This window comes from Antrostomus carolinensis, unplaced genomic scaffold (assembly GCF_000700745.2).
Source record: "Antrostomus carolinensis isolate BGI_N321 unplaced genomic scaffold, ASM70074v2 scaffold10974, whole genome shotgun sequence".
Classification (NCBI taxonomy): Eukaryota; Metazoa; Chordata; class Aves; order Caprimulgiformes; family Caprimulgidae; genus Antrostomus; species Antrostomus carolinensis.
In genome coordinates, this window is record NW_010310094.1 from 1 (window position 1) to 26,949 (window position 26,949).

The 26,949-nt window shown below is 35.8% G+C and overlaps 1 protein-coding gene across 1 annotated transcript; it reads left to right on the forward strand.

Annotated features, from left to right (window-relative positions):
• Window positions 1–189: 189 nt before the first annotated feature.
• CFAP69 (cilia and flagella associated protein 69) lies at window positions 190–26,949 on the forward strand (the record flags this gene model as incomplete). Its single annotated transcript, XM_010166298.1, has 22 exons — window positions 190–252; window positions 1,604–1,669; window positions 2,746–2,855; window positions 4,784–4,860; window positions 6,265–6,309; window positions 8,255–8,404; window positions 8,520–8,697; window positions 9,736–9,859; window positions 11,777–11,825; window positions 11,911–12,032; window positions 12,502–12,718; window positions 13,590–13,754; window positions 14,837–14,955; window positions 15,399–15,517; window positions 16,609–16,690; window positions 17,472–17,664; window positions 18,271–18,408; window positions 20,686–20,762; window positions 21,810–22,004; window positions 22,991–23,077; window positions 24,744–24,848; window positions 26,773–26,949. Coding segments are annotated over 22 exons (2,658 nt in total), but the record flags the coding sequence as incomplete, so codon positions are not given.

The following is a 26,949-nucleotide window of genomic DNA, read 5'->3' on the forward strand; positions in this document are numbered from 1 at the left end:
CGTGCTGAGAACAACCTCAAATTTGTGCTCCACACACAGCCTGGATTTACCCGTCCCTGGGTAGATTCTTGTGGGTTCAACCCACACTTTTACATTTTAAGGTTTAAGCACTTTTTAAGCACAGCCAAAATTAAAAAAAAAAAAAAAAAGAAAAGAAAAATTAAAAAGTTAAAAGTGTGACTCTTCCAGGATACACAGTTAAGATCAGTGGATCTGAATCACGTCATCAAACTACTTGGAGATTCGAACTCTGTAAGTAAGCCTGATACCTCGTTATTTCAGTTACAGAGATAGTAATGGGGCTTAGAAAAATGGTTTTTACAATTACTTTAGTACCTGCCTTAAATAAACCACATGTCACTGGTGGCTGGGGCCCCAGAGCAAAGGTGAAGTATTTCTTCTGGTATTTGAACATTTCTTCTAAAGATGGTCATTGTAATAGAGAATGGTATCCATGATGTTTCTATATTAAAATATATATGTATATAGCTAAGCACATCCTCACACAGGCACTTTAAAAAAGAAAAAAAGACAAAAAGACAAAAGCATGTGTGTTTAAAAACTAGACATGCAAAATTTCTAGCTTATCTGGGAGTTTTTGAGTGCTGAAACCTACAGCTGAGAAACATAAAAACATACAGAGTTACTAAAAGTATGTCAGGAATTTATGTAATTGCCCAATTTAACTGCTAACATTTCTCCAGGGAGGTGATTTTAAAGGAAGGAGAAATATACAAAGTTCATTGCTGAGAAACAAATATGACTACCTAGGCACACTGGAGGACATAATCTCATGGATTTCCACAGGATTTGGCAGACTAAATTCACTAAGCCATCAGTTACTTTTGATCTAAAAACCTAATAATTCTTAAAACAAGAACTCTATTAGACATACTACATTTTAAGTTAATGCCCCACAAAGAAGTAGTTCCTGTCCCTTTTTTTTCCCTTTTGATACACAGTTTATAGAATAAACTTACTGACAATAAAAATGTGCTGGATTATATTGTTTACTGCTTCTCTAGGGTATATAAGATATATGATAAAATGCCCTTAGGATTCTGGGCTTGTAGATTCCTGAAACAACTTTCTGGCCTGCCTCAAGTTGTAGTGCTTTTGCCCAGCGTGGAGGTGATCAGAAGACTGGGAATGAATGCTACATATCACTCTCATACCCTGATACATCCTCATTTCAGTTGTTTTAAACTTTGAATTTGCACACTGTTTCCTGGTGGTGGCAGAGCTCCACTCTAAGCCTCCTTAGATCTGCATTTCTATACATTTACATTGTGTGACATAGGTTTGGTTTCCTTAGTTGTCTTTCACAGAATCCCAAAGAATTTAAGATAAAGAGCTCACACATTTGAACAAAAGATAAGAGTTTTTAAAAGCCTCTTCAGTTACCAGAGCGCAGACTCCATACTTGGAAATGAGGCTTGATCTGTGAGCTAATCCTGCTGCAAAGCACTTTCAGAATTTCATTGTCTTGTGATTTTTTAATCTGGTTTCCACTTTCATTTAAACTTGAAAGGGGATAAACATAATTATTTAATGTTCTAAGGAAAACTGCAATTAAAACCCGCTTTTCATTCTTTTACTTAAGAAAGATTTGGAAAAAGAGCAGCTGAAAACTCTCAAGAAGGTAGTCAAGCGTTTTGAAAATGGGTTTGTATCCTTTTTGCCACTGTAGAATTCTAAAGTCATGTTTTCTTATGTATGATAATACTCTTGAGTTTTTAGTAAAGCATTTTTATGATGTGCTGTGCTCCATATGGAGAGCAATGGTGGTCCACATACATTCTCATCATTTGCCTTGTGCACCCATAGCCAAGGTTGGTAGATTAGCAAGGTTCTTGGATGCTAGATTCATTTGCTGTAAAATTCAATAGAGAGGTCTCACCTATACAGTGGTTGAAAGTGTTCAAATTGTAATTAGTGTGGTTGCAACTCAGAATAGGCAGTTGTAATAATGGTCACTACTTAAGAAGCAGCAGATAAAGTAGCAATGACTTCCAGTGAGGAGACATTTTAAACAAAAATACAGTCGAACTAATTTATCTGAAACTTTTTTCATATTCACAGTACAAATTGAAAGTCTTCCAGTAATCACAAGTTCTAGGGAGGGGGTAGGGATATGGAAAAATGTGATTAATTTCATACTACAGTTCAGCTAATTGACAGAGTGATTTAAGCTCTCACATTACTTCAGAACTGCGGTGTGGCTAAGCATTTAACAGGCAGTTTCCATGAGTCAGTGGATTGGTAGTAACTTCTCAGTCTCAGTGATCTGTTCAGTTCTGATCTTGTGCCTCTGTTCTAAATTAGCTAATCTTAATATGTGTTTGGGTCTAGATTTTCAAACTTTAGTTACTCACTTGGGACCAGAGTAGGAAAGAATTTAAATACCTCAAGGTTGTCTCAGAATTTATATAGGTAAATCTGACACTGTGACGTAAAAACTTTTCATTCTATATTTTTAGATATTCAATGCTGAACTTATCAGTGAGTTCAGCTGATAAGAAAGCTAAATCAGATTTGCAAGAGTTGTACTTATGTAAAAGTAAGGCTGCTTTGAAAAACCTAAGTCTTGACTCGCACACTTCATTTTAGACATCTAACTTTGAAAGCACTGGCCTTGTTTTTTCTTGATTGTGTCTTTGAAGGTATGATGAATACAGTTTTCAACTTTTCCTTCTGTTTCATAGCGGTACAAACAATTTGATTTCCTTAACTTTAAATTAAAAGCCCCTTAAGGATTTAGCACAAATATTTGAAATTCTTAACCTGTGTGCAGAAAAAATGAATGAACAAGAAGCTTTCACTGAGCCTTTATGTGAACTTATTAAATTATGTGGGTAAGTACTTCAGCCCTTTTAGATGTTTAAACAGTGCTTATTAACATGTTCGTATATTTTCTAAGGCAACTGACATCCATATAGCATCTGTCTGCAAGGCATCTATTTTATCACCCTTCCTTTTCATGAACTGTGTTTTCCTTCAGTCCAGTTTCTGTTGGCATGAAGGAAGGACCATTTTAGCAGTTCAGGATCTGTGGAGCTACATATGACATCATTCAAAACTATTGTAATTGGCCCCAGCTTGCTTGGAAGCAAGATTCCCCAAGGTGCCTTATTGCCTGGAGTAAGTTTTTCTGGGACTGCTGGCCTCAAAAGATTCAGCAGTTAAGCTCTGCTGAGGTACAGTTTGCTGTTTCAAACAAGCTCTCTTAAGTGAGTTTAAAAACCTGAGGTGATACTTTAATGATAATGATACTTTAATACCTGAAGGTAAGCTTTACAAAATCACAAGATATATTGCAGAAGAGAAAGAACCACAACAACTGGAGGATTTGGGATTTATAATTAATCTAAAAACATACTGCATGAATTTTGGGGCATCTTCATTGTTTTACTGTACTTTAAATTGTTTTGTAAAATAGCATTTAGATGTTATCCACACTTGTCAGTAGTTTCCTCTTCTTCAAAATTACTTATGGAATGCTTGTATCTACAATTACTCCTGTATTTCATTATAATTGGAGAGAATAAGGATGATAAAAAAATTATGCCAGACAGAAAGTGAGTCGCATAGTAAACCAGATGCTCAAACAGGTTTTTCCATAGCTTCCTCTCAGATGTTAGGTTTAGTAAACAGAGAACTGCAGCTGAATCTTTTAGTTCCCCCAGCACCATAAGTTCTACTGCGTTCCTTTGCTGCCACACAGTGGAGAATGAGAAAGTACATCACAAAGTTTCATTTTCTTTGGTGTTTGGCAGAAGCGTGACAAAACTGAGAATGAACGTGTAAAGTCGAAAAAGTGTAGTTCTCAGTAAGACTTTTCATCTCTTACAGCAGTTCAGCAATAATTGTAGCTTCTGCAATGAATATATTTTGGAAGATTGCACCCTTGGGTTTTGCTTTAATTTCTGTGCTTTGGAAGTTCCCCCAATATTCACTGCTACTTTATATGACAAAGAGAAGCCTATAACTAGAGGGAGGGGCTGTTTAAAATTTCCTTTGAGATGTTTGTAACTGCTTCTGTTTACCTGTCTTCTTCCCACTTTTTTTTTCAATGTCAATTTCCCCCCTCCTCTCCCTATTTATTCCATTATTTGCTTTCTCCTTTCTTTTTCTCTGTCTGTGTTTACAGAGGTAAACCTGCCGGAAAGCTGCTTCTGTACTATAAGCTCTAGAGACCTTAGCATAATATTTTAATGTTTACTGTTAGAGAATTTTTAGCTCTTACATGTTTATGTCATATCTGGGTATGTTACAAATGTTATTGAGTATTTCTTAATATCCTGTTTTTAACAATAAATTTGTCACTGGACTGTATGGAGTCAGTTTATTGGTTTTATTTTTATCCATTTCAAGAGGTCTTGCCCAGAGTTATGATCCTTTTTTTCCACCTCTGCATATGCCTATGCATAGTCTAGCTCTGCAACAGCCTGACAGTGCCCAGGCTCCAGGATTTAATCTTCCACATTTAAATTATATTTGTTTATTCAGTATTTCTTATTGCACCAAATACGAATTATGAAAATGTTATCTATGCACAGGTAACACTAATTGCCAAAATGTAATCACCAGATTGTGGAACTGGAACTTTCAGTGTAGAATCAGCGTTGCAAATAAAGTATTTGTCCTGGGAGAAGTGTCCTTATTTGCAAAAAATGTCAAGGAAGAAGAGAAAAGCTTTTGAACTTTTCTGGTGACTTGATTAAAATGTTCTTCTGCAGTGTTTTAAGCATGGTTGTAGTATTTTTTAAATTTCATTTTACAGGTTACCATTTCAAAAAAAGAAATTATCTGATGAAGTAAGCTATTCTGTGGCAATTTCAAAATCCATTGCACAACTGGGTGAGTGTAAACTGATACGCCACAATAAAATTATTATTATGCCATGATAAAATTAACCATATTATTAGCGTGATTTTAATTGCTTGTTATCTCCACAGTGAATGTAATTTAGTTCAATTATTCATTCAGTCCAATGTGCTTTTTAGTATTAGAAACCATTCTTATTTTGCTGTGCAGCTAACATGCAGATTACCTAGCAGAATTACCTATTTGCCGATGTTGGAGGCTATGCGAGGTACCTTTATCAGTGCAGCTGAAGAACTAAACCTGTCTATAACCTGTTGCATTTCATTTTGCTCTGAGAAATTGGTGTATGAATGTAAACACTGAAGCCTGGGGTAAGAGGAACATGTATCCTTCCTGCTTCTTTGAAACCAAATGGAAGAAACAAGTGAGAAATGATAACTCCTGACTCCCAGCTCAAACCTTCAAAACCCAAAAGTCTGAGACCTATCACCTACAAAGGCAAAATATAAGTCAGTTAATGCCATGCCTTACTAGGAGTACCAGTTTCTTACTTCAGCCTCCTACTGCATCTGAGCAATGAGCTTCTATCTTTCAGAAATTTGTTTTAAGAGAGGAAACGGTGTCAAAGTCATGTCTTAATGTCACTGGACCTCTTAGTACCTAAGTATCTTTTTACAACCTTTCATGTCACTTTTGTAATTTCAAAGAAAATACTACAAGCACTGTAGGTCAAAAGGCATTCAGAATAGAACAGGAATGATGTATCAGCTCACTTAATGGTAAGATTTAAATGCTAAAGAGGTAGCACGATCAGGCTATCACATATGAAAAAAAGATTATCCTTTAAATGGGTGAGAAAAAAAGTATTTTTAGAAGTCTCTGTTTTCACAGGTTCAAATAGATAGCAGAATGGCCTCCTGGTCTCAGATAGTTCCAGATTTTCTTTAGAGTAGCATGTCCAAAAAGACACTAAAATCTAAAAGATTATTGATGTTATCCATGCTAGGCACTGGTAGCTCTCAATGGAATTCTCTTTATCTTGTGGAAAAGGATCTCTCTCTGTGCTCCTTTTGTTTCATACCATGTCTGCTAGTAGAAGAGTTTCTGACTTGGTAATGATGACAACACCCTAGTGTAGTAGCTTTCTTCTGAATTCCACAACTTCTGGAATAACATCCAGTCTCTTACAAGGGTCTGTAGCCACAAAGCAGAGGAGGTCGCTTTTTAATTAACTTTATGCTACTCCTCCACGACCCCTTTGTCCTTTTCAGTGTGGGAGTCCCTGTCCCTTGAGTATTTTATAATCCAGCTTTGCCTGAAATGACAGATTTGTAGGGGGTGTGACCAAAGGAAACATGTATTGTAAACAGAAGTGTTAAGATTACTTTCTAAAAAAATTATAAACTTTGTAAATTACATTTTTTCTGTTTCTTACAGGTTATTTGATGAGGGTCCCAAGCTCTCAAGTTAGAATACAAATCTGTAAGTGTGTTATTAACTTTTATAATATGGAGCTACCAAGAAAACTACTTCCAGGTGAAGCACAATATTTTCAAGTGTCACAAGAAATCAAATGTTTATGATCTCAGCTACTTTGAAATTACTTTTTAAATTAACTATGGATTAATTTTTCTCTATAACTATAGTTACTGTATGTCATGTATTAAATATATGGCATTGGCAAATGTGCTATTAACATCTTTTTATAGAAATGAATGCTCAAAATCTGAAATTAGTTCATCAATATACAAGGAATTCATTATTACAGTTATGGGATTAGGATTAAATAGTACCCTGAAAATGTGAAGTGGTCACAAGTTCTCTAAAACATGGATAATGGAGGAAGAAAGAGTAGTTAGGATCAGAGTTATAAGAAGGAAAGTGTAATTTTCAACTTTGTGTATGTAGCTTGGAGAGAAGCAGCTCTGGTGCCACTTGTGTTGCTTGTGAGGGATAGATCTGAGCCCATCTAAATTTGAGTTCATATTATATGGACACATTTGAGCATAGGCTTTGCATAAATTGTGTGACTTGTCTCTGCAGAAAGAGGCTGATGATGCCTGCATATGAGCTCAAGCATGATCCTCTGGTATTATGAATAGGCATGCAGACTGTCATCAGAATCCACTACTGTTTGTTCCTTTGACACTTATGATGGTGCCAGAGGCTGTTACCAAGCAAAGTCAGTCATGGATCCCTTTCTAGAGGGGCACAGGATCACATGCTGTGAGACAGCACTAGATGTATAGGAAGCCAAGCTACAGATAACATTGTCACAGTGTGGATCCAGAGCCCAGGTGAGGGAGCATGCTGGATGTCAGCTCCCTTGCTGAACTCCTACAGCATGCCACTAGGTCCTGTGCCCTCTTGCTAGTTCTCATTTATTTTAGGAGGCCTAAAGAAGCTGAAGCTGCAATAGCCCTTACAAGATTCTAGAAATATGAAAGAGTATCAGTGTGTTTTTACCTTACAAGCAAGACTCAAATCCTGCAAGCAACTATGTGTGCATTTTGTTGTATATCTGTAAATAGTTCCATCAAGATAAGTGAATGTTAAATATTGAGAGATTTTATTCTTTTCCTACAGATTTAGAAAATAAGGTGTTATCTCAAAAATGAAGAATGTGTTTCAGTCTGATTTTTTTAAGTCAAATTCTTCATCTCTAAGCATATGTGTAAATCTTGTCAAAGTGATCCTGCAAAGTTCTCTTACCTATCAAGTAATACCAGCTGAGAGTCTGTTGGAGTTTATGCTTAAGTAAAACTCCTTTCACCATGTGCATTATCTGCATTTATCAGTCCTGCATTTCCTGGTGTTTGATATGTATTTTTTTAAGCTATTGAAGATAAACTTCACTTTCATGAGTTAGCATATATAAATAGCATTTTCTCAATGCTTCCCCTTCCCCTGTAATTCAGTCATGAAATACAGATTTGCATATGCATGGACAAAAGTAAAAACAGGGACACATTAGAAAGTCAAGCTTATAAATCAAAGGTTGAATTTACATACTTTAAGTAATATGATAATAGAAGACATTAATTCTGTAGGCTACAGAAGAGAAGGAGGTCCTGCACCAACAACTTACGGTATGACCTGAAGAAGGTTTTCACCTCTCTATAACCCTGCTTGTTCTTTCATTCGGTAAATTCTAGGAAGCAATTAATTTGTTTATGTAGCATTTTAGTCTTTTTGAGGGTAAGTCTGTTGGATATGCCTTGTGCACTATTAATACTCAGATATAGGAAAAGCAGCTCTTGTTTATTAGATTTTTTTTCAATTGGTTTTAGGACTGAGGAAAAAAAGATACTTGGTTCTCAATCCTTTCTTGAGAAAGGATTAATATTTTATGAAGTAACTAAAATTTACTGTAACTGTTTTTATTTATTTATTTACTGCATTATAACTAAAGCTATTGTGTGTGCAGGTTACCAGCCAACAAGTGCAAACTATAAAATTCAGATGGCTGAATTAGGAGGATTAGCAGAAACTCTTGTTTTGTCACTAGCATTAGTTGAAAATCAACTTACTGAGAAGTTGTGGGTACTTAAAGCTCTCCAGCATCTCTCCAGCTCTGGTTAGTACAAACTGTTCTTTCAACCCCTCTGATCTTAGATCATTTGTTCTCTTAACATGCCTAAAACAATTACTGACCTACAGGGAATTAATTATTCAGATTTTCATAATTTCAGGAGTAAATTGCAGACTTATGATGAAGGCCCAAGCAGCCAGCAGACTCTGTTTGTATCTAAACGGTGTTGATCCCTCAGGACAGCTGATGTTCCGCTCCTCAGAAATCCTATGGAACCTGTTAGAAAACACCTCAAAAGAAGAAGTTGTTAATCAGCTCAGTAGCTTGGAATGTGTACAGTAAGTACAGGGAAGCATTTTGTGAATTACTATTGTAATTTTGGAGACATCTAAAGCATTGCTCTTGTGTAGCATTTTGTTTGAAACGAACTGTGAGAAAACACAAATGGGGAATGGAGGTCTCTCATTAAGTCCTCATTAAGTTTGCAGTATTAACACATCTGGTTCTCAAAAATGGAAGCAGTACTGGATCAGACCTCATAGCCAAGCAGCCCATGATTTAGACCCCTCAGGCATCTGTTTCTGTTTCAGCAAGTTAGCACTGTGGCCTGTGAGATGCCAGGAAATGATATAATATCCAAGAAGTGCCTGCCAAACAGGCAGGCTTACAAACTCAGTGGTTGGGGTCCAGCTACAAACACATCCAGTCAACTTCAAAACTATTTCATTGTCAAGCCTGTATTTCAGGAACACAGCAACCCACCACCAGTTGTTTCTGTTACAGGGCAAGAGGGAGATCAAGGTGCTCTGCTGAATAGTGTGGGAGGTATAGCCCTATCTATTGCTTTGCATGACAAAAAAGTTAATTGCACTATTTTCAAGCTCAAGTTAGGCTTGGTGGGCCAGTATTACTGCACTGTTGAAATGCTTATGTTATAAAATTAGTAGGAAATTCTGTGCTATGTTATACAACACTTAATTCTAGATTCTCTGCTGGAGGATCTAGGTTTCTCCCTTAAGTAAGGTTCTCCCTGACTGAGTTACACTGTTTTAACTATTTAGGATTAGACAATTTTTTCTCAGTAATCATTCAGCAACATCCAGTTCCATGCTTGAGTAAATATTATATCTTTGTATTAATTAACTAGAGCACATACAGTGGAAGATGGAATTTGTAATACATGCACCTTGCATATATGCTTAAATTGGATGTCTAGTGGTACACATAAGAATCCATTTCGTAATAAAGTTAATTCTCTTGCAGTTAAACCCTAAGGCTTTGAAAAGTATAATGCTGAATGGGGATTCATATACCTAGAGCTGTCTGAAATTAGAATATGAAAAGAAAAGGTAAAATGCATTTCACTTTCTTTTAAGTGCTTTGAAAGAAGTATTTGTAGACCTTCTCATGCATGGTTTCCGGCATTATGATCGTCAGCTCCGGAATGACCTCTTGGTGATTGCCACATTACTAGCTGAAAACCCTGCAGCACCTATGATTGTAAGTATTTATAGTTATATTCCAGAGACTAATACCTTCTCCTTTGCTATTGTATACTCAGTATTTTTCCCCATTAGGGTTCTAATACTTGTGCTACTCTGTCTCCAGTGCTTTCCTCTTTCTTAGATTTGCTAAGCAAGAAATCATTTTTCTTTCTGCAATTTCCTTTACCTCACAGAGGCTTCAAATCTTTAGATCATTAGCCTGGAGTACTAGCAATCAAATACCTGTAGATCTGTTGGCTGTTCAGGAATTCGACATTTTATCACAAACCATTATGAAGTGTCTGTTTTACTATTGCAGCAACATATTTGATGTCTAAAACATTCAGATTGTTTATCTGGCTGTAGAATCGGGGCAGTTTTTTCCTACAAGATAAATAACCAGGGCACATATTTTTAATTCCTTATACTACAAGGGAGAAAAATTGTTTCAATTCAAGGGAAAATCAAACCATTTTAATTTAGATTCTTTATTCTCAGCCTCCCTAGAAATTTTACTTTGCTTCTGGAGATAAGGTACAAGGTATAAATATCAAGTAGACAAAAACATTGTCATTGAATCCCATGTTGTTGATAATACCAGAGAAATTTTCATCAGAATTTTTTTTTTTCTTAAATACTGTCCAAGCAACTTCATAAAACTCAGTCTTGTATTTAGCATCATTCAGAAATCAGCACAGGAATCTGAGCCTTTGTAAAGGAAAATAATTTTCTCACCATGAGTAAATTGGAAAATACATGTAAACCTTATAATGCTATTAATTATTTGCTCTGTGTTAAAACAAAACTGTTTGGTAACTGCTTACTGATTTCCATAAGAATTTAGTACTGCATTAATCAGCAAGGAGAAAACATTAATAAGTTTTAATTTATTTTTTTTTATTTAACCACTTTGCAATTACTTTGTACAGAGAATACAGATACTATAGAGACAGAAGCTAATAGGCAGTATAGTTGTGTGCTTCAATATTTTCTTTAAAATTACCTTTCCAATATTTTTCTAACTACTAAAATCATTTGAGTGTATGCTAACTTCCAGAGCTAGGCCAAACAAATCTGATCCCAGCTTTTTGGGGATGTATCTAAAAAGCTGCTGCAAAACTAATAGAATGGCTTGCTTCTGTGGGGATGTCTGTGTAGACTTCTGTGAGCTCTGCTCCTGTGGGGAGCTAGTGAAAAGCTCTGTGGTGGCTTTGCTTGAGTACTGAGGCCAAGCTAATGTATTTTCTTGCTCAGGAAGAGCAATGTCCTGGTTACCATGGCTTCTAATCACCTCAGAAACAAAGCTCTTGTGCCTCTGGTGTGCTGCATAGACACTCACTACCTTGGTCCTATCCGTAGTTCTATCAGATGTAATTGTCCTTCTGTTAGCTCTCTAGGAGCTGTGAATTACAAGAATGTATTTTCCAAATTATTCATATGTAGCATTTGTAAATGCACGTTGCTCATACATGCAGTTTTCGTGTGCTCACTTGTAAATGCACTGAGGTTGAATATAAGTGTATTAGTACACACAACTGAAGGCACAAAATTGTATGTACTGATGATCCTAATGTATAAACTCACACATGCACAAATGCATTTTAATAAACACAACTTTAACAGTACTGAGAATACAGTTTTCTTGTGTGCTGGATTGTAGTAGTGAATATATGTGTTTAGAACTTCCCATACAAGTTAGTTCAGACTTGTACTGAATAAGACATGGGTTTACCTAATTGTCCCCTTAGGACTGTAGTTAGTTAATATCGTATGATGTCCAAATGATAGATCTCTTCTGTGATAAAATTCTGTTTATTCTGACACAAGATACATTAAACTCTGTGTTCTGAAGAAAAGAACAAAACTAAAATTAAATCACAACTTTTAATTTCACTGCAATTTAATTTGTGTATGTTTTTTGAATGCCTCTTAGGAAAGTGGATTTGCAAAGCTGTTAATAGTACTTGCAACGTTTACTGAAGGTAAGATATTTCATAGTGCATAATTACACTGTTTTTACTTTTAATGATGATTTTTTTTGTAACTTATCTACAATTTCCTTCATAGTTAGAATTCCCAATCCTTTGATAAAAGGTCTTAAACTTACCTACTCTTACGAGGACTTCGAGATGAAGAAGTTATTATTTAATGTAATAGGAGTCTTATCTAAAGACCCACGTGCTGTACAGGTAAGTTGTAACAGAACAGAAGATACAGTAAGCAAAAGAAAAAAAAAAGTCAAAAGAATCGCAGGAATATTAGTTCAGCTGTCCATCTAGCATAGTCCAGCAGACTGAAATCAGCTCTTCTCCAAATCAAGAATTCATACATAGCTTCAGACCAAGTCCTGCTGTTTGAAAACAGCATGCAGTTTCTATTTTAGAAAAGTTACAAAGCTAGACTGTGCTAGGAAAATTAGCTGACAAGTGACTGCAAAGCATTATTGAAATACGCGTGAAGAACATAATGAAGTTTAACAGACTGCAGTCTGTGGGAATGCTACAGAATATAAAGAGATTTTGTCTGTACTTGTAGCGTTCATTACATACTTTCTCAATAAAAAATGTTTTTCTTAGTATAGGACAGATAAAGTTGACTCATTGCTTTAGATTTTTATTATTGAAACCTGTAAGCTGTCTCTCTGTCTTGACTCTGCAGCTTCTCAGTGAAAATGATGTGATGCCAGCTTTGCTTTATTATGTAAAACCAATTCAAAAGCCTGGATTTCATGACTGGTCTGCTGCCCAATATGAAGAATTACAGCTTCATGCAATTGCTATTTTAGCTTCAGTGGCTCCTGTGTTAATAGATAAATATTTGTCCTGCCAAGCAAACACTCTTCTCCTTGTGTTTCTAGAATGGTGTATAGGCCAAGGTCAGTAGATGCTCATGGCTTTCATATACATACAGTAACCTCAAAACACAACTCAACTGGACCTACTTTCTTTGACAGAAAGGAAAAATGTAGAGGTCCTGAAGTCATAATACTTCCTTTTCAGTAGGTCACTTCTGAAAGTAATCTACCTAAAAAAAAAAAAAAAAAAATTATACTGAAGGATAATCTGGTGCCCCATTCCCTGTGTACCACTACACTGGTAATCCTTCAGTTGTGTGGACAGCCACACATCACTACTGTCTGTATTTTAAGCTAGTCAGATACACTTGCTGAGGCAACAAGTCCAACCAGTAATTCCTGCCATGAGGCAGCACACATTCACTTAAATTTAGAGCTGTACCCAGTAAGACAATTTCCAGACTAACACTGGCTTGTGGTCATCAGCTAAGAGTGTGAGCTAAGTAAAAAGATAACTAACTGCACCCAGTTTCATGGTCTGGTTTTCTGGGGTTGGCTAGTTTTCATCATAAAATTGATAAAGTTTTCCCGGGAAGAATTTTTAATTTGGGTCTCATGGACATCAAAAGGTTGATATTACATGTCATGCTAGAAAAGGTATTTTGAGTTTGGAAGACTGCTTATTAACCTAGTAAGGTTAAAAAAATTGCTGTAATAATTTTAAATGTTTACCAAAATTATACCTTTCTTACCAATGTAAGAAGCATAGCCCTACACAGAAAAGCTTATTACTCGATGATTTTAAACAAGAAGTCTTTCTAACGTTAAGGGATTTTGTTTCTTTGTTTTTAGCTTATTTACACTGATAAGCCTTTTTTTTTTTTTTCCTGAGCACATTATTATTGTGAATATACACTCTGCCAAAAAAATATTCATTGTGATTGCTCCACAGATGCTTTCTTTGGTCAAGGTAACAGTTTCCATGGAACAGGTGGTCGTGGCAACAAAATTGCACAAATGCGCTACAGCCTGAGAGTGCTGAGGTCTGTTGTGTCCCTTTATGATGATCCTGTGAACCTTAATTTGTGTGACCAGGGAGCAATTAGCCAGCTACTGGGTAAAGCACAATTTGTATTGCTGTACTTACATTATTACATTTCTGTTGACACCAAGAATGTTCATTGTTTTCCCTGTGCTGTGGTTTTATTGTGTTACATCTTATTTTCATTGCAGCAGCCCCTAGGAACTCCAGCCATGAGACATGTATACCTGTCTGTTATGGTGTCACTTTCTACAACTCCTCTTTAGAGTAGGGAGAAATTAATAACAAAGTACTCTTGTGTGAATAATATTGTGAAGAATAAAAGCAGAATAAAACTGCTTAACCACGGCTCCTGCATTTTAGAGCATTTTCCTGTTCAGTAACACATACCTACTGTTACATTTGGTTTTAAGTTCCAATACACACTGGTTTAAGTTCTTTTCTTACAATAATAAAAAGTTCTCCAAAAGAATCATACTGGAAGAAACAAAATAGGTAAGATCCTTTGGAACTCAAAGAGTATGTTCTAATAGAAAGCCTAGAAATAAAAGATTTTATATCCTCAGTTGAAAGTTGAACTCCAGTGAAAATTCTGTGGAAACCTACAGATTTTAGTGAAAGCATAATTAACACCGTACATACCCTGCATATCAGATTCAAGTAACTTTTCTTACTTTGGGGGAATTCTGTGAATGTCTTCTTTCACATAGTGGTCACAAGGCTGATTTTCTTAGCAGTGGTGGTATTTTATGTCTCTCCCACATTTCCACTGTCAGTACATATGTTTGTGAGGCTGTACAGTAGAGCAAATCAGTTCCTTGCCTTTTTCTAAGAGTTTCTTAATTCAGATCAGTTCCATGAGTTCATTGCACTGGGACAGTACAAGGGGTAGCACAGAAACTGAACAGGGAAGAGGTCAGTGCAAGCTGCTATGATTAACTCTGTCAGCAAGAGTAAAGTCTGTGAAACTACAGCATCAGAGTGCTGCACTTCTGTAAGCTGTTATAAAACACAGGAGATAAAACTGAATAGCATAAGTAGATTCCTTTAAAAATCCCTTGGTGTAAATTTGCGGGGTTTTTTAGAAATCAGCAGCTGTAATGGAAATCTGACTTGTGTACAGAACATTCACATGTATAAAATATATTCATTTATAGACATCCTAAAGTATGCAGCAGACAAATCCAAAGAGAAAGAAAATGCCATTCTACTGGAAATCCAATCTGATATATTGTTTATTTTGTCTGCTGTCTGTGAAAATGATCCCCACAGAAAGGTGTGTATGTTTCTACCTCGTGCTGTGCAGAAAATGGCAAACTGTGGTATATTTTCATTTAAACAATATCATATTTTTTTTTTAATTCAAAAGCAGATGTCAGTTGTAGTTCATCACTAACAAGTCAGGGCTGATAATTGGTTTTTGTGACAATAATAGTTAAAATGCAAAATCACACAGAAATCTGCTAGCAAGTATCTCATAACTTTTACATAATTTTAAAATAAATATGTATGAAAATGTGTTAATGAATGGGATTAACAGATAGGAAAAATCTCTTTTTCTTATGTATGTTATATGGAATATATCCTGTTCTAACAAGTGGGCCAAACTTATTACAATATAAATATTTACCTTTTTCAGTTTCCTTTGTATATTCTTGTATGTAGCTATTCAGTAAATATTATTTAAGAAACATTTTGCCTTAATTAACATTTTGACAGGAACTCTTCAGCTATGAAGGAGTGGATATACTTATCTCTTTCATTCAGATGGATCCAAAGCAGTTACATAGTGGATTAGGCCACAATCATCTCCTCTTCAGTGCACTCGACTGCTTGTGGTTAGTAAAGAATTATTTTAGTGGCAGTAACTTTTTAAAAATGGCAGGTCTTGTATTTTGGGTCTACAATACTATGGCCTTTCTCTACACTTACAGGCCTTTCTTCTGTTTAAAATGTGTAAAAAAAACTTTCCTACAATTTGACGAATTAAAAATGATACCAAATAAACAGAATATTCTGCATGTATTCTCTTCTAAACAGGGGTTCGGTATGACAGCCTAACTCCCTACACAGCAGTCTAACTCGCCACACAGAGTGACCTCCTGACCTGCAAGAGTTACCTAAGACTTTGTAAGAGAAGTATATGGTTAGAGTCTGTAAATAACTTCAGAGAAGTAAACAGAAGGCAAAAATAGACCAGTATTAGCTAAAAGTGGTGTAAGCATAAGGTGTGTGGCTACACTGGGCTAGACATTTTTGAAAGATTGCTACCAGAGAACACCAAAACATAGGAGAAGAACCAGAAATTAATTTGTTTTAAGGTGGAGGTTTATAAATACATTGAAAGCCAAATGATATGTTTGTCTGGGAGAAAAGTCTCAGTGATGCAGAAGATCCTTTCATTTTCTGTGTTCATGACCATATGTGAGGAAATAAAGAGAAGGAAGCAGTAACACCATGAATGCTGGTTTTATGATCATTTTAAGCTGTGAGAAGCAAACAGTCTTGTTAAAAAAAAAAAAAAAAGTCTTGCTTGTCTCACCCCCTTGATTCTTTTGGAGGAAAAATTCACACAGCCCTGCAGTAAGCCAAATCAAAGGCATGATGTAGCTAAATTAGCCTCTTTTACTGAGTTAGGTTTTGTTCAAATCCATATTCTAATCCAATTCATTGTGAACCTGCCAAATTTCTTGGGTTGCTACAAGGAAGGTGTGCCACATGCAAGAGAAGAAAGAGCAATCAAGTGAGTATATTTAGTTATAAAGTGTAAATGAAGAGGCATGTGAAACATGATTTTTCTACTCCCTGAAGGTATGAAGTGTACTGCATACCAAATATATTTATGCAATTCAGTAAAATAAACTAGATACTTGTAGAATATTCTAAAGCATAAAAATGTTTCTACACAGTGAAATTATTTCTGTTTAAGGTCCTGTGTCATTGGATGTTACATTGCAGAGGATTCTTTTCTTGAAAAACAGGGCATTTTTCTCCTTCTGGATTTGTTGGCAGTAGGTATTTTTATTATTGTTGTTACAGAATGAAAGAGTAATAAAACAACACAGAAAACTGCATTATTTTTGTTACAATATCTCCTAAGACTATTATAATACTAACAAAAAGACCAGTGTATGTAATTCCCTGAGACAGGAAGACAATCACAAACCAGGATATCTGCTCAGAAATGACTAGATGGATTTTCCATGTATCTTTAAAAAATAAGTATTTATCAGAAGGAGGTTTAAATTTACCAAAAATATACTATTTTTAAAAAGAAAACTCAAACTCTGCTCTTATTTCAGATGACATCTCTGTATAGAAAAGCACCTCAGTTCTTACTTCATATTGAAGTTATTAAGAGCAGAGTTAGTGTACACTTCAAGTTTTTAAAAGTTTTGTTGTTTGAGGTTACTTTGTACATGTATTTTTTATGTATAGCTACTTCTGTAGGTCTTGGACATAGAGTTGGCACAGGCATTTCACCTCTCACAAACTCAGCATGCACCTTCATGGTTTAATTCCCTCCTCATTCTCGCCAGCTGTACTGCCAGCCTCTGATGATGGCCTTGCTGCAGACCCTTCTCTACTTTCAGCTGCTGCTAAAAGATCTGACTACAAAATAGAACAGCTGCTTTGTGATACTGCTCAGCCTCTACTTTTGAAGTCTTGTTTGTAATGAAAAGTTTGTAGTTACTCGATTACATATAACATGATTTTTCTGGGTGTTTTTGAAGGTAGACATCACTGTGTTTTGAACAGTTTAAAACATTTTTTCCTTTTCCCTTTGCCAAGTTAAAGCAAAAGAACCTGTGCAATATAGTTCTTGGAATCTTGGTTGAATTTTGTGACAACCCTAAAACCACTTCGTACATCAGTACCTGGCGAGGGGAGAAAGATCAAACAGCAGCTAACCTCCTAATACAGTTGTGGAGACAGGAGGAGTTGGAGCTGGGAGTAAAGCATGATCGGTATGGAAGGATTGTTGGTAAGTTTCATGATGCATGTGAAACTGTGAGCAGTTCCACTGAATAAAGTAAAACAAAGACAGTATTTGCTTTTGCAGTCTGAATCCTGATGAAAGTAAATTACAATATTTATAGCTTTATGCTGTAGTTCTTACCAAACCCAAAATACCATCTACCTGTTTCATTTAGAGTCTGGCCACTAGAGGGTATTTCCTGCCTCAGCTGGAAGTGAACCATGTAATGAGCAGAACCATGACTAGTACCCTGAACAGCTTTTCTAATGATGGACAGTTAAACTATTTAATTTCATCCACAAACACCATTATGTTTTGTTACTTGTTGTAAAAAGAAGTAATGAGAATGCTGTGTCTCGCAAATCTTTAGTCATGCTAATTAATATTATGTTCAAATTCCTGGCCAAACTATCAGAATTATTTACTGTCTGCAAAGTGGGATGGAACTCTCTTCTTTTGTAGGAGGCATCACAGAAAAGAATATGTCCATAGCTGCCTGCTGAAGATCCTTATACTTCCTTACATAGATAGCATTTCTTCTCAGTTTAATAGCTTTGGAAATATATTCCTCTTCATTCTTGTACTCTGGTTTTGTGTTTCAAAAATTATTAGACATGAAGAGACCTATTGCTAGCAGCATCCAGAAACAGCAAGATGTCATCCCCATGCCTGCCAACTGTCCCAGCTTTGCCATCATGGAAATTTCAGAAAACATACGCACAAAACTTTATTCTTTGTTGTACAAGCTAGGTAAGACAAGTCAATTGCCTGGTCAGTGTCATATTTGCCATTAAAATGAATTTCACTGGCAATCAATGAAGTCACTATAAACAAAAAAGTCAAATTAAACTTTGAGATGCATTATCGACACTCTGTTATGAACAGATGCTTGCTCATCCTGTTATTTAAGTCCCTTTTGATAGGGATTTTAAGATTTCCCCAATACTTTGCTGGCCCTACCACTAGGAATTTTTTCTAGAATTAAATCTAAAATTTGCTTGAAATTTTCTGCAATTTGTTTTCCCACACACACTATATCTTTCACATTTTAACACTTTTACATTCAATTTTATTTCCCTAGATTAAAATACTACTTTCTGCTGATGTTACTCACAGATCTCATTTTCTAGTATAAGTTCTATTTTTTTTCCTCGAGTCTTTCCAATTCGTTCACATTCTACTTGATCTGTAGTGTCCGAAAACTGAACACAGTAATCCAGCAGAAGCCTCACAGCCAAACAGAGCTACATTCCTCTACTCATCGTGTAAATAAACATCCTGACATTAATATAACAATTACTAGATACATAGTGGCATTATATTGTTTGCTCATTTGACTTAGTATCTTGTACAGTCATCTACCATCCTGGATTTTTACAGATGACTATTCCTACATTTAGAATTTTTTATTTGTCCTTACTGAATTAAATTCTGTGTTTTTAGATAATTTTTCAGATTGGCAAGATTAATTTGCATTCTAATCTTTTCCTTCAGAATGCTGCATTCCCTCCTAATTCTATGTTGTTTGCACACTGAATATGAATACTCATTACACCCTTGTATGTAAAACTAAACTGAAGTCAAGAGACATTATAAACTCTTCTGCATGCATAACATTTCTTATCTGGCTGTAGACAAAAGCTAGGGTTTAGTTTTACTAATTCATATTGGATATTAATGTTTTCTCTGTTACCATTTAGCTGCATAAATATTAGTTGTTTAATTATTTGTTTCAGACTTTTTTTGGGAACTGAACTGAACTCATATCTCTGGCCTGTCCTTTTCCACTTTTAAAACTAGGCATTATGTTTATTTTTTCACATCCATCCTCCATAGGTTCAAAGATAATCAGTAATTTTTCTGAGATTGCTTCAACTAGTTCCCTGGGTAACCTGGAGAACCAACTGGTTTGAAAACATTTTCTGTAATAAATTATAGCTAGTTCTTCCTCTGTTGTAACCCAGGTTCTTACTGATTTTTATTAGTATTACTTATCTTAAATGTTGGATCACAGATAAATTCTTTATTAAAGCAAAAAAGCATGAGATTTTGTTCCACTTTTCCCTTATATTCACACATACCTCTTATGTTAGTTGCATACACTGTAATGTCTTCTCTGAAGTACTGAAATGACATGAAAGTGGACAATAATAAAAAGGAAATATTTTTGTAGTCTTTTCTCAGCATCTTCCTCTTACTGTAGTCATGCTTCATAACAGCCTGTGATGTGGTGATCTAGAAAAACAGTGTTAATTGATCTTTATTTATTGTATTTCTTAACTTCAAAACATGATGTAATTATACTCTAATAGATAGGTGCTACATTCCCAGTTATCACACAGATAGTAGTGTGAAGTCTAAATGAGATTTGATAGACTATATAGATAGGGTTTTTTCAAAAAAAATACAATATAATTAACATCCAGGGTGCAAAAAAATGAGGCATAGTCTCAGCAACCATACTTCTCTAACTTAGTCTTTTATACATATTGTAAACATATGTTTTAAGAGATGGAGTCATGATACTCAAGGCATTAGGCTCAAGGCTCAAGTCGATGGAGATGGAGGAGACCCTCATTACACAGCTTTGAAACAAAGTACTAGACACCCTGTCATGTGATTCTCCTGTTGGCTACTTCACAGATAAAGCAAACTCTATTTGTGCTGAATTGCTTCTTGAGAAGCCGTGACCTGTGGACTCAACTGTTCATCTGCTTCAACAGAAGATGAAACCCTTACAACAAAAGCATAGTAAATGCAGTACTATCCTGGCTTTCCAAGTGATTGAAAGGTCGCTGGAGCCACTCATAAGTAAAGAGTTGGTATACAGTGGATTTATTATGGAGAAAACAGGTTTTTTATCACCAAAAGCCTCCTAAGGATTCGAAGACTGACTTACTGGTGTATGTGTGATGAAGATGTTGCATGTGATTATATGACAAATAAGATGGTGTCTTTTTTTAGAATGTAATATTTTAAGACAAATTCATAATGCTGTGAATACTGACATGATTAATATTCTTTCAGGTTTTGAAAATTTACCTGGTTTATCTGCTAAGGATTTTGTCACACTTGCTATCATACGGCGTTATATTGACTTTAAAGTGAGTAGTGGAAAAAATTGTTACTACTATATCTGTATTTGCAAAAATAGCACGTATATCTCAGGATACAACAAACAACCCTTCAAAAGCTGTCGCCTATAGTTTCACAGAGAGTAAGCCATTATTTACCATTAAAGGAAACAATCTCATCTCCATCATTGCAGCACTCCCCAGACTCTTACTTTGTACTGCTACAGATGTTTGTGACTGCATAGAAAATAAGGCTAGAAACCAAGGCTAGTTAAAAATAACTCAGGAAAAAAAAAAAAAAAAAAAAAAGAGTTGTAACTGTTTTCCAGCTCAAGAAACAGGAATGCACCAGGAGTAAGAAATTGGGGAAGGGCTGGAAAGTAGGACTGCCTCTTTGTGCAGTAACATCAATTTAGGGGGGAGGTGGTTTGCTATTAAAAATTACATTAAATACACATTCTGATAAAGGTTTTTCTGTGCTTTCCCATCTTTGTCCCCACATGCGGTATCCATCCATACTGTTAAAAGTTAAGAATTATGTGCCTATAAGAAACAAGAACAGGACAACAAGCTTTGTGGGAGCCATACTGCTCAAAAGATGCTTCAGTTTATGCCAATTTTCTGCTTAGGAACAAAGTCTGTGAGAACTTGAAGTGTTCAGGAACTGGCAAGACTTGATCTTGAGCTCTTATTAGCTTCCATTTATGTCTCATGTTGCAGTTTACTCTGATAACATGCGCAATTTGAGATTTTAAGAAGCAGACAGTAGGATACAACACTTGGCTCTTGTTCACTCATATAATTTGGAACCTTTTAGCTATCTGTATTTCTTCTGAGTTGCTGTAGTTATCAGCACTCATGTTACTCCTCTATGGAGCCAAGCTTGGGCTTTGGAAGGCTTAGGGAGGATTATCATCAATGAGTTTGGCATAGCATTACTGAAGTCAAACCTTGTGTAAAAATTCTGGGAAGTGAAACAACAATAAGGAGAGAGATTGTTGCTCTGTTATATTTTTAAGAATTGGAAAAAAAAAAGGAGATAAATATCAAATAATGTGGTGTGTATTTCATACACAGGTTGGAGAAGTTTGGATTGAACTGTGTGCAGAAATAAAAGAAGAATTCAGGCCTGTTGCATCGGATGACAAAGCCTTGAAATTTATTTCAGAGATATCAGAAGATACTGGAAGAATGGTTGCTGCTCAGCAGACTGAAGTGCTTGAAAGTCAACACCACCAAGAAATCCAAGAAGAAGAAAAAACGTATGCAAAAGTAAGACAAGGAGTGATTAAACAAGTAAAGCCCATGTAAGCTCTTTTGTCAACTTACATTAGGATTTTCTTATTATATAATGTTGAGAATCCTGTATTTGTACACTGCTTGGAGATATTTTAATGTGTCTCAGCAGTAAAATTTTAACTTTAAATTAAATTAGGTTAACCTTAATTCTCCCAGTTTATATAATTTTGGGTATTTAGAGTAACATGAAAAAAATGAAGCAGTATCATCAGTGATGCATCAGCAACAGTGTAATGAGAAATTACTATGTTACTAGAGAGTTGCACCTGTGTTCATCTGTAGCAGATAACAATTTAAAGTACCTATTACAGCTACATCTGCTTCTTAAAATGAAACATAAGCCTCTGTTATAAGCTCCCTTGGCTGAATATTTACAGAGCTTCATTACTTCAGAAAGTAGGGCTTTGTGCTTCCCAGCATGTTGAGAGTGAGCAGACATTTTCCAGCTTTGGTTATAAGGCAAGCATTTGGTATTTTTGCTCATCTACTGTATCATCCTCTCCTGCTTTCTGAGAAGTAACATCAGTTGGTCCAGTTGTCTGAAATCTCATGCTAGTGTTTTTGAGGTTTCTGTCACGTGTTACGATGCCTGCACTTTCATCACCAGAAGTGATTCCAACTGATTCCATCTCTGTTATTCAGCATTTGAGAGTGAGAATATACAGAAAGTATTCCAAAAGAACTGTGGCTCTTTCAACATCTTTGTTGGAAGAGGGGGAAAAATTAGTTTGCACAGAGAAGGTAAGCCTTTTTTTTTCTAAAGGTGGTGAAGAAGTGAAGTTTTTGAAGGACAGGTACATTACTACAACATTATCATCCAATCTCAGGTGAGAAGGATGAGCTAAGGTAGCCAAAAGGGCATAGGTGAACATACTATTCAAACAGCACAAGCAAAGAATTCAGAAAAGCTCGTGAGAAGAGGATTGTGTTGCATCTTGTAAATCTCATTTACATTACAGATCCGAGGTATCCATAAGCAGAGAGAAACAGTAAATAAACCTTGGGAAAATTTCTTGACTCGGACATCAAACTATGAGGCATTGAAGGTAAGAAATATGAGTGATAGAGCAAAATTTACATTCACAGTGTAGTTATAATAATTAATGAAGTTCCAAACGCATTTCTTAACCAGTTATGAGGATATTCAAGTAGAAGTAACAGTAAATTTTATATCCACACAGACATAGAAGAATGAACCATAAGGTGTATTGGCAAAGCCACGCAATCATTGATTCTTCTGCTCTTCTGATTACAATCGCAAATTGGGGATCAACATGGTTTATGCACTTGCAATTGGGAATGGGGGGGTGTGTGTGTATAAAATATATATATATATGTATATTTGTCCTGAAACTGTTGAAACTAAAAGTCTGTTCATTCTTACTTTTCTTTATTTTTTTCTGATATTTCATTCCCTATTTTTAGTACAGCAAATGTCTTTCAAGATGGGAAATATTTTATCCTTAAAGGAATTTTGTTTAGCAATATTTGTGCTTTTGCAAAAGAACATAAAAGTTATCTAGAATTCTGGTTAGGCAATCAGACTAAGTTGGAGAATTAATGAAATCAGACTTAAATGAAATGCTTTGGCAACTTAATTTAAATTTTCTTCGTTTCCCAAAGGATAAGCAAAAGAGAACAATTCATGTGCAAGCACCTCCCTAGCCTGTGGTAAAGATCTATAAATTAGAAATTTAAAAGGGCCAGAAAAAGGATTTGGAGAACTACATGCTGGTTATTTTTAACTGAGTCCCTGGGAAGCTGTTTTAGGCACATGAGGGATAAGACGGTGATCGGTAATTGCTGTCATGGATTTACCAAAGACAAATCATGCCTTGCAAACATGATTGCTTTTTGTGATAAAATTATTTGCTCTGGGAAAGGAAGAAGATGGATGTTCTTTCTCTTGGCTTTAGCAAGGTTTTCAGCAGAGTCTTGTGTAGCATCCTTGTAGCCAAAATGGGGAGATACAGGCTGGAGTACATAAGGTGGACTACAAGTTGAATGAAAAACTGGCTGGACTGATGGGCTCAAAGGACAGTGGTCAGTGATTAAACTTTGACTGGCAGTCAATCTTGAGTAATATTCCTCAGAGTTAATTATAGGGTTGATACTATTTAACATTGTCATTAATTACTTGGATATTGGATCAGTATGCATCCTTATCCCATTCATGCATGACACTGAGCTGGAGGAAGCAATCCATATGCTGAGAGGTAGGGTTGCTATTCAGAAGGACAATGACAAGCTGAAGGGATGGGCAGACCCAGAAGCTCATAAAGTTCAGGAAAATAAATATGGAGTCGTGCATCTGGGATGTAATAAGGTTGTCATGTCATCAGTACAGCCTGGGGACTGACTGGCTATGTAGATGTGTGCTGTGTATGGAGTGATAACCTGAACATGAGGCAACAGTGTACTCTTGTGGTGATGAAGGCTAACAGCATATAATGGCTACATTAGAAAGAATACAGCCTGCAGGTCGCAGCAAGTGATTATTTCCTTCTTGCCCTTGTGAAGCCATTACCATATATTCTGTTTTCAGGTCCTCAGTACAAGAGAGTCACAAACCAGAAGGAGGGTACTTACAATTAAAGGCCAATGGAATTTACTACCTCATTTATTTTGTCATTTTGTTTATTTTCTAACAAGTGTAAATGATACAATTCATTCTGATCAAAATAATTTTGCCTTTTTTCTAACTATCTTTAGAAAGCAAAAAGGCTTCAGGAAAAATCAATAGAAGCTTCCAGATCTAAACTGAAGACTCCAAATGGACCAGTCCATTCTACTGATATTAAAGGCCTCGGTACAACAGTAAGTAATCCCTGATGGCACTGTTTTATTTTCATTAATGTGTAAGTGGTTTGGGTTTGTTGTGGCTGTATACGTGCTGGTGCTTACTCTTTCTTTAATAATGTTTATGTTGACAAGCTCCAAGTATGTAAGACAGAGTCTGTATCTCCTGCAAAGCATCATTTCCCCTTCTGACATACCCTCAGACAACAGGTAGTTGGTCAGAATGAGATTCATATCTGCAGATTACTCATAAAAAGTGTGCGCAAGATGGTCCCTATGCTACTTGATCTCTTGTGGGACAGCCTTTCATGAAAACCTTGCTGAGGTCAAGACCTCCTTCATTTATTGTAGGGTAAATCTGTGTGATCTCAAATACATCAGTAAAGGTGTCCTTTGTCAGTAAACATGTTCCTGAATGTTTGCAGATAAGCCACTTGCTGCATCTACAGAAATTTTTTTTTTTTCTCATTTCTGTAAGGTAATTGAATATAAAATGTGAGAATATAAAATCCATTGTTAAGATCTTATTTGGGCATAACAGCAGAATTAGGTACTGAGTTTTGATAAGCTGGGGTAAGATGTGGGAGAATCTCCATTCCAGTCAGTAACTGAGCTAGCTGGATTATTTTTGTGGGCTCTCCAGTGTGCATGAGTAATGACAACTAAGGTAGCTGCATCCTTAGATGCAAAGAAGCAGTTCATGTTTGATGTGATGAAGAAAGGAGGAGCTTAATAGGAAGCAAGGGGATGGTCTCAGAGTGCTGGACTAGGATTTTTATCAAATTATCTTTTCTCTAAACTTCTGAAAGATATGAAGGGACATAACTGTGAATGCAAGATTAAGTGGGCTGGAAAAATTATTTAGTTACCTGCATATATCACTGAGACTGTTAATAATATTTTGCAGAAAGTATCTGGAAAATTTAGATATAAGCATGAATATTCTGGAAGTTGTTAGGAGAAAGAAATACATTATTAGATTTTATTTTAAAGACTTGGACCTCAAGCCAAGATTATTAATTTCTTTGGAGGGAGAGGATTCAACAAGAAAATATCTTCATGGCTCTATAATAAATATTTCAACAACTGCAGACAAAACCAAGGAAAAGATTAGTCCGTTTTGCAGAATGAGTGTATTAATGAAATGAACACATCAGCAACACCAGATAAAATTCCTTGGGTACATTACTTAGATGAATTACAAATTACAGATATGTCTGGCAATTTTTTTCATGGATCAATCTTCTTCCCTTCTCTCTGACAGATACCCTTAGTAGGGAGAGATGAAAATTAATCTAAGATGGTTGTTACAAACCAGTCAAGGTCATGTAATCAAGCATGTGAGCCACATGCACTCAAATTGTTGCATTGTTTGTTTTCATAGGTCATGGTTAGAAGATAGAGGTGTCACTCAGGGATTTGTATTCAGACACCTGAACCTATTCAGTACAAAGAGTAGCAATGAGACTGGAAAGTGTTATGTGTCTCTCAGTCTTGGAGTTTGCCTGGAGCAGTAGTTACAGGCAATTGCATTCTGAGAGAAACAGGGTCTGTTCCCTTTTTTTTCTTCAACATATTAATGTATAGTGAAATTCTGAGGACAAAAACCGTGGCTGATACTACATACAAATCCAAATGACATTGCACAACAACCTTCTGTTATAATAAAGGCTGGTTTTCTTTTCCTCTATTCGTAAGATCAGACCTGAAGGCAGAAAAGCAGAGCACATGAAAGTACCTGCTGAGAAAACACTCTGTCTTTCCCTTTGTATTGATGGGAACAATTTGTGAATTTAGTATAAAGGATAGTTTGAGTGGGCCTCAGAAACCTCAGCATGCATCTCCACTAGCTGAATAACATTTTTGAAAGACGGTTCATGATTTAACTCTCATTTTAAATGCTAACATGAATGTCAAGCAATGCATTTATTTTGTTTTTCAGATTGGATCTGGTCGCTTAGTAACTGTTGAAAGTACACCTCCTCAGTTAATTGGAGGGCCACTGGCTGCTACAGACATTGCTCTTAGAAAGCCCTCTGTTAGTGAAGGAGCCTTAAAAAAGATCAAAAGAGTTAAAACATTGGACTCAGGCAAGAACGATTCAGTACCTGTAGAATAG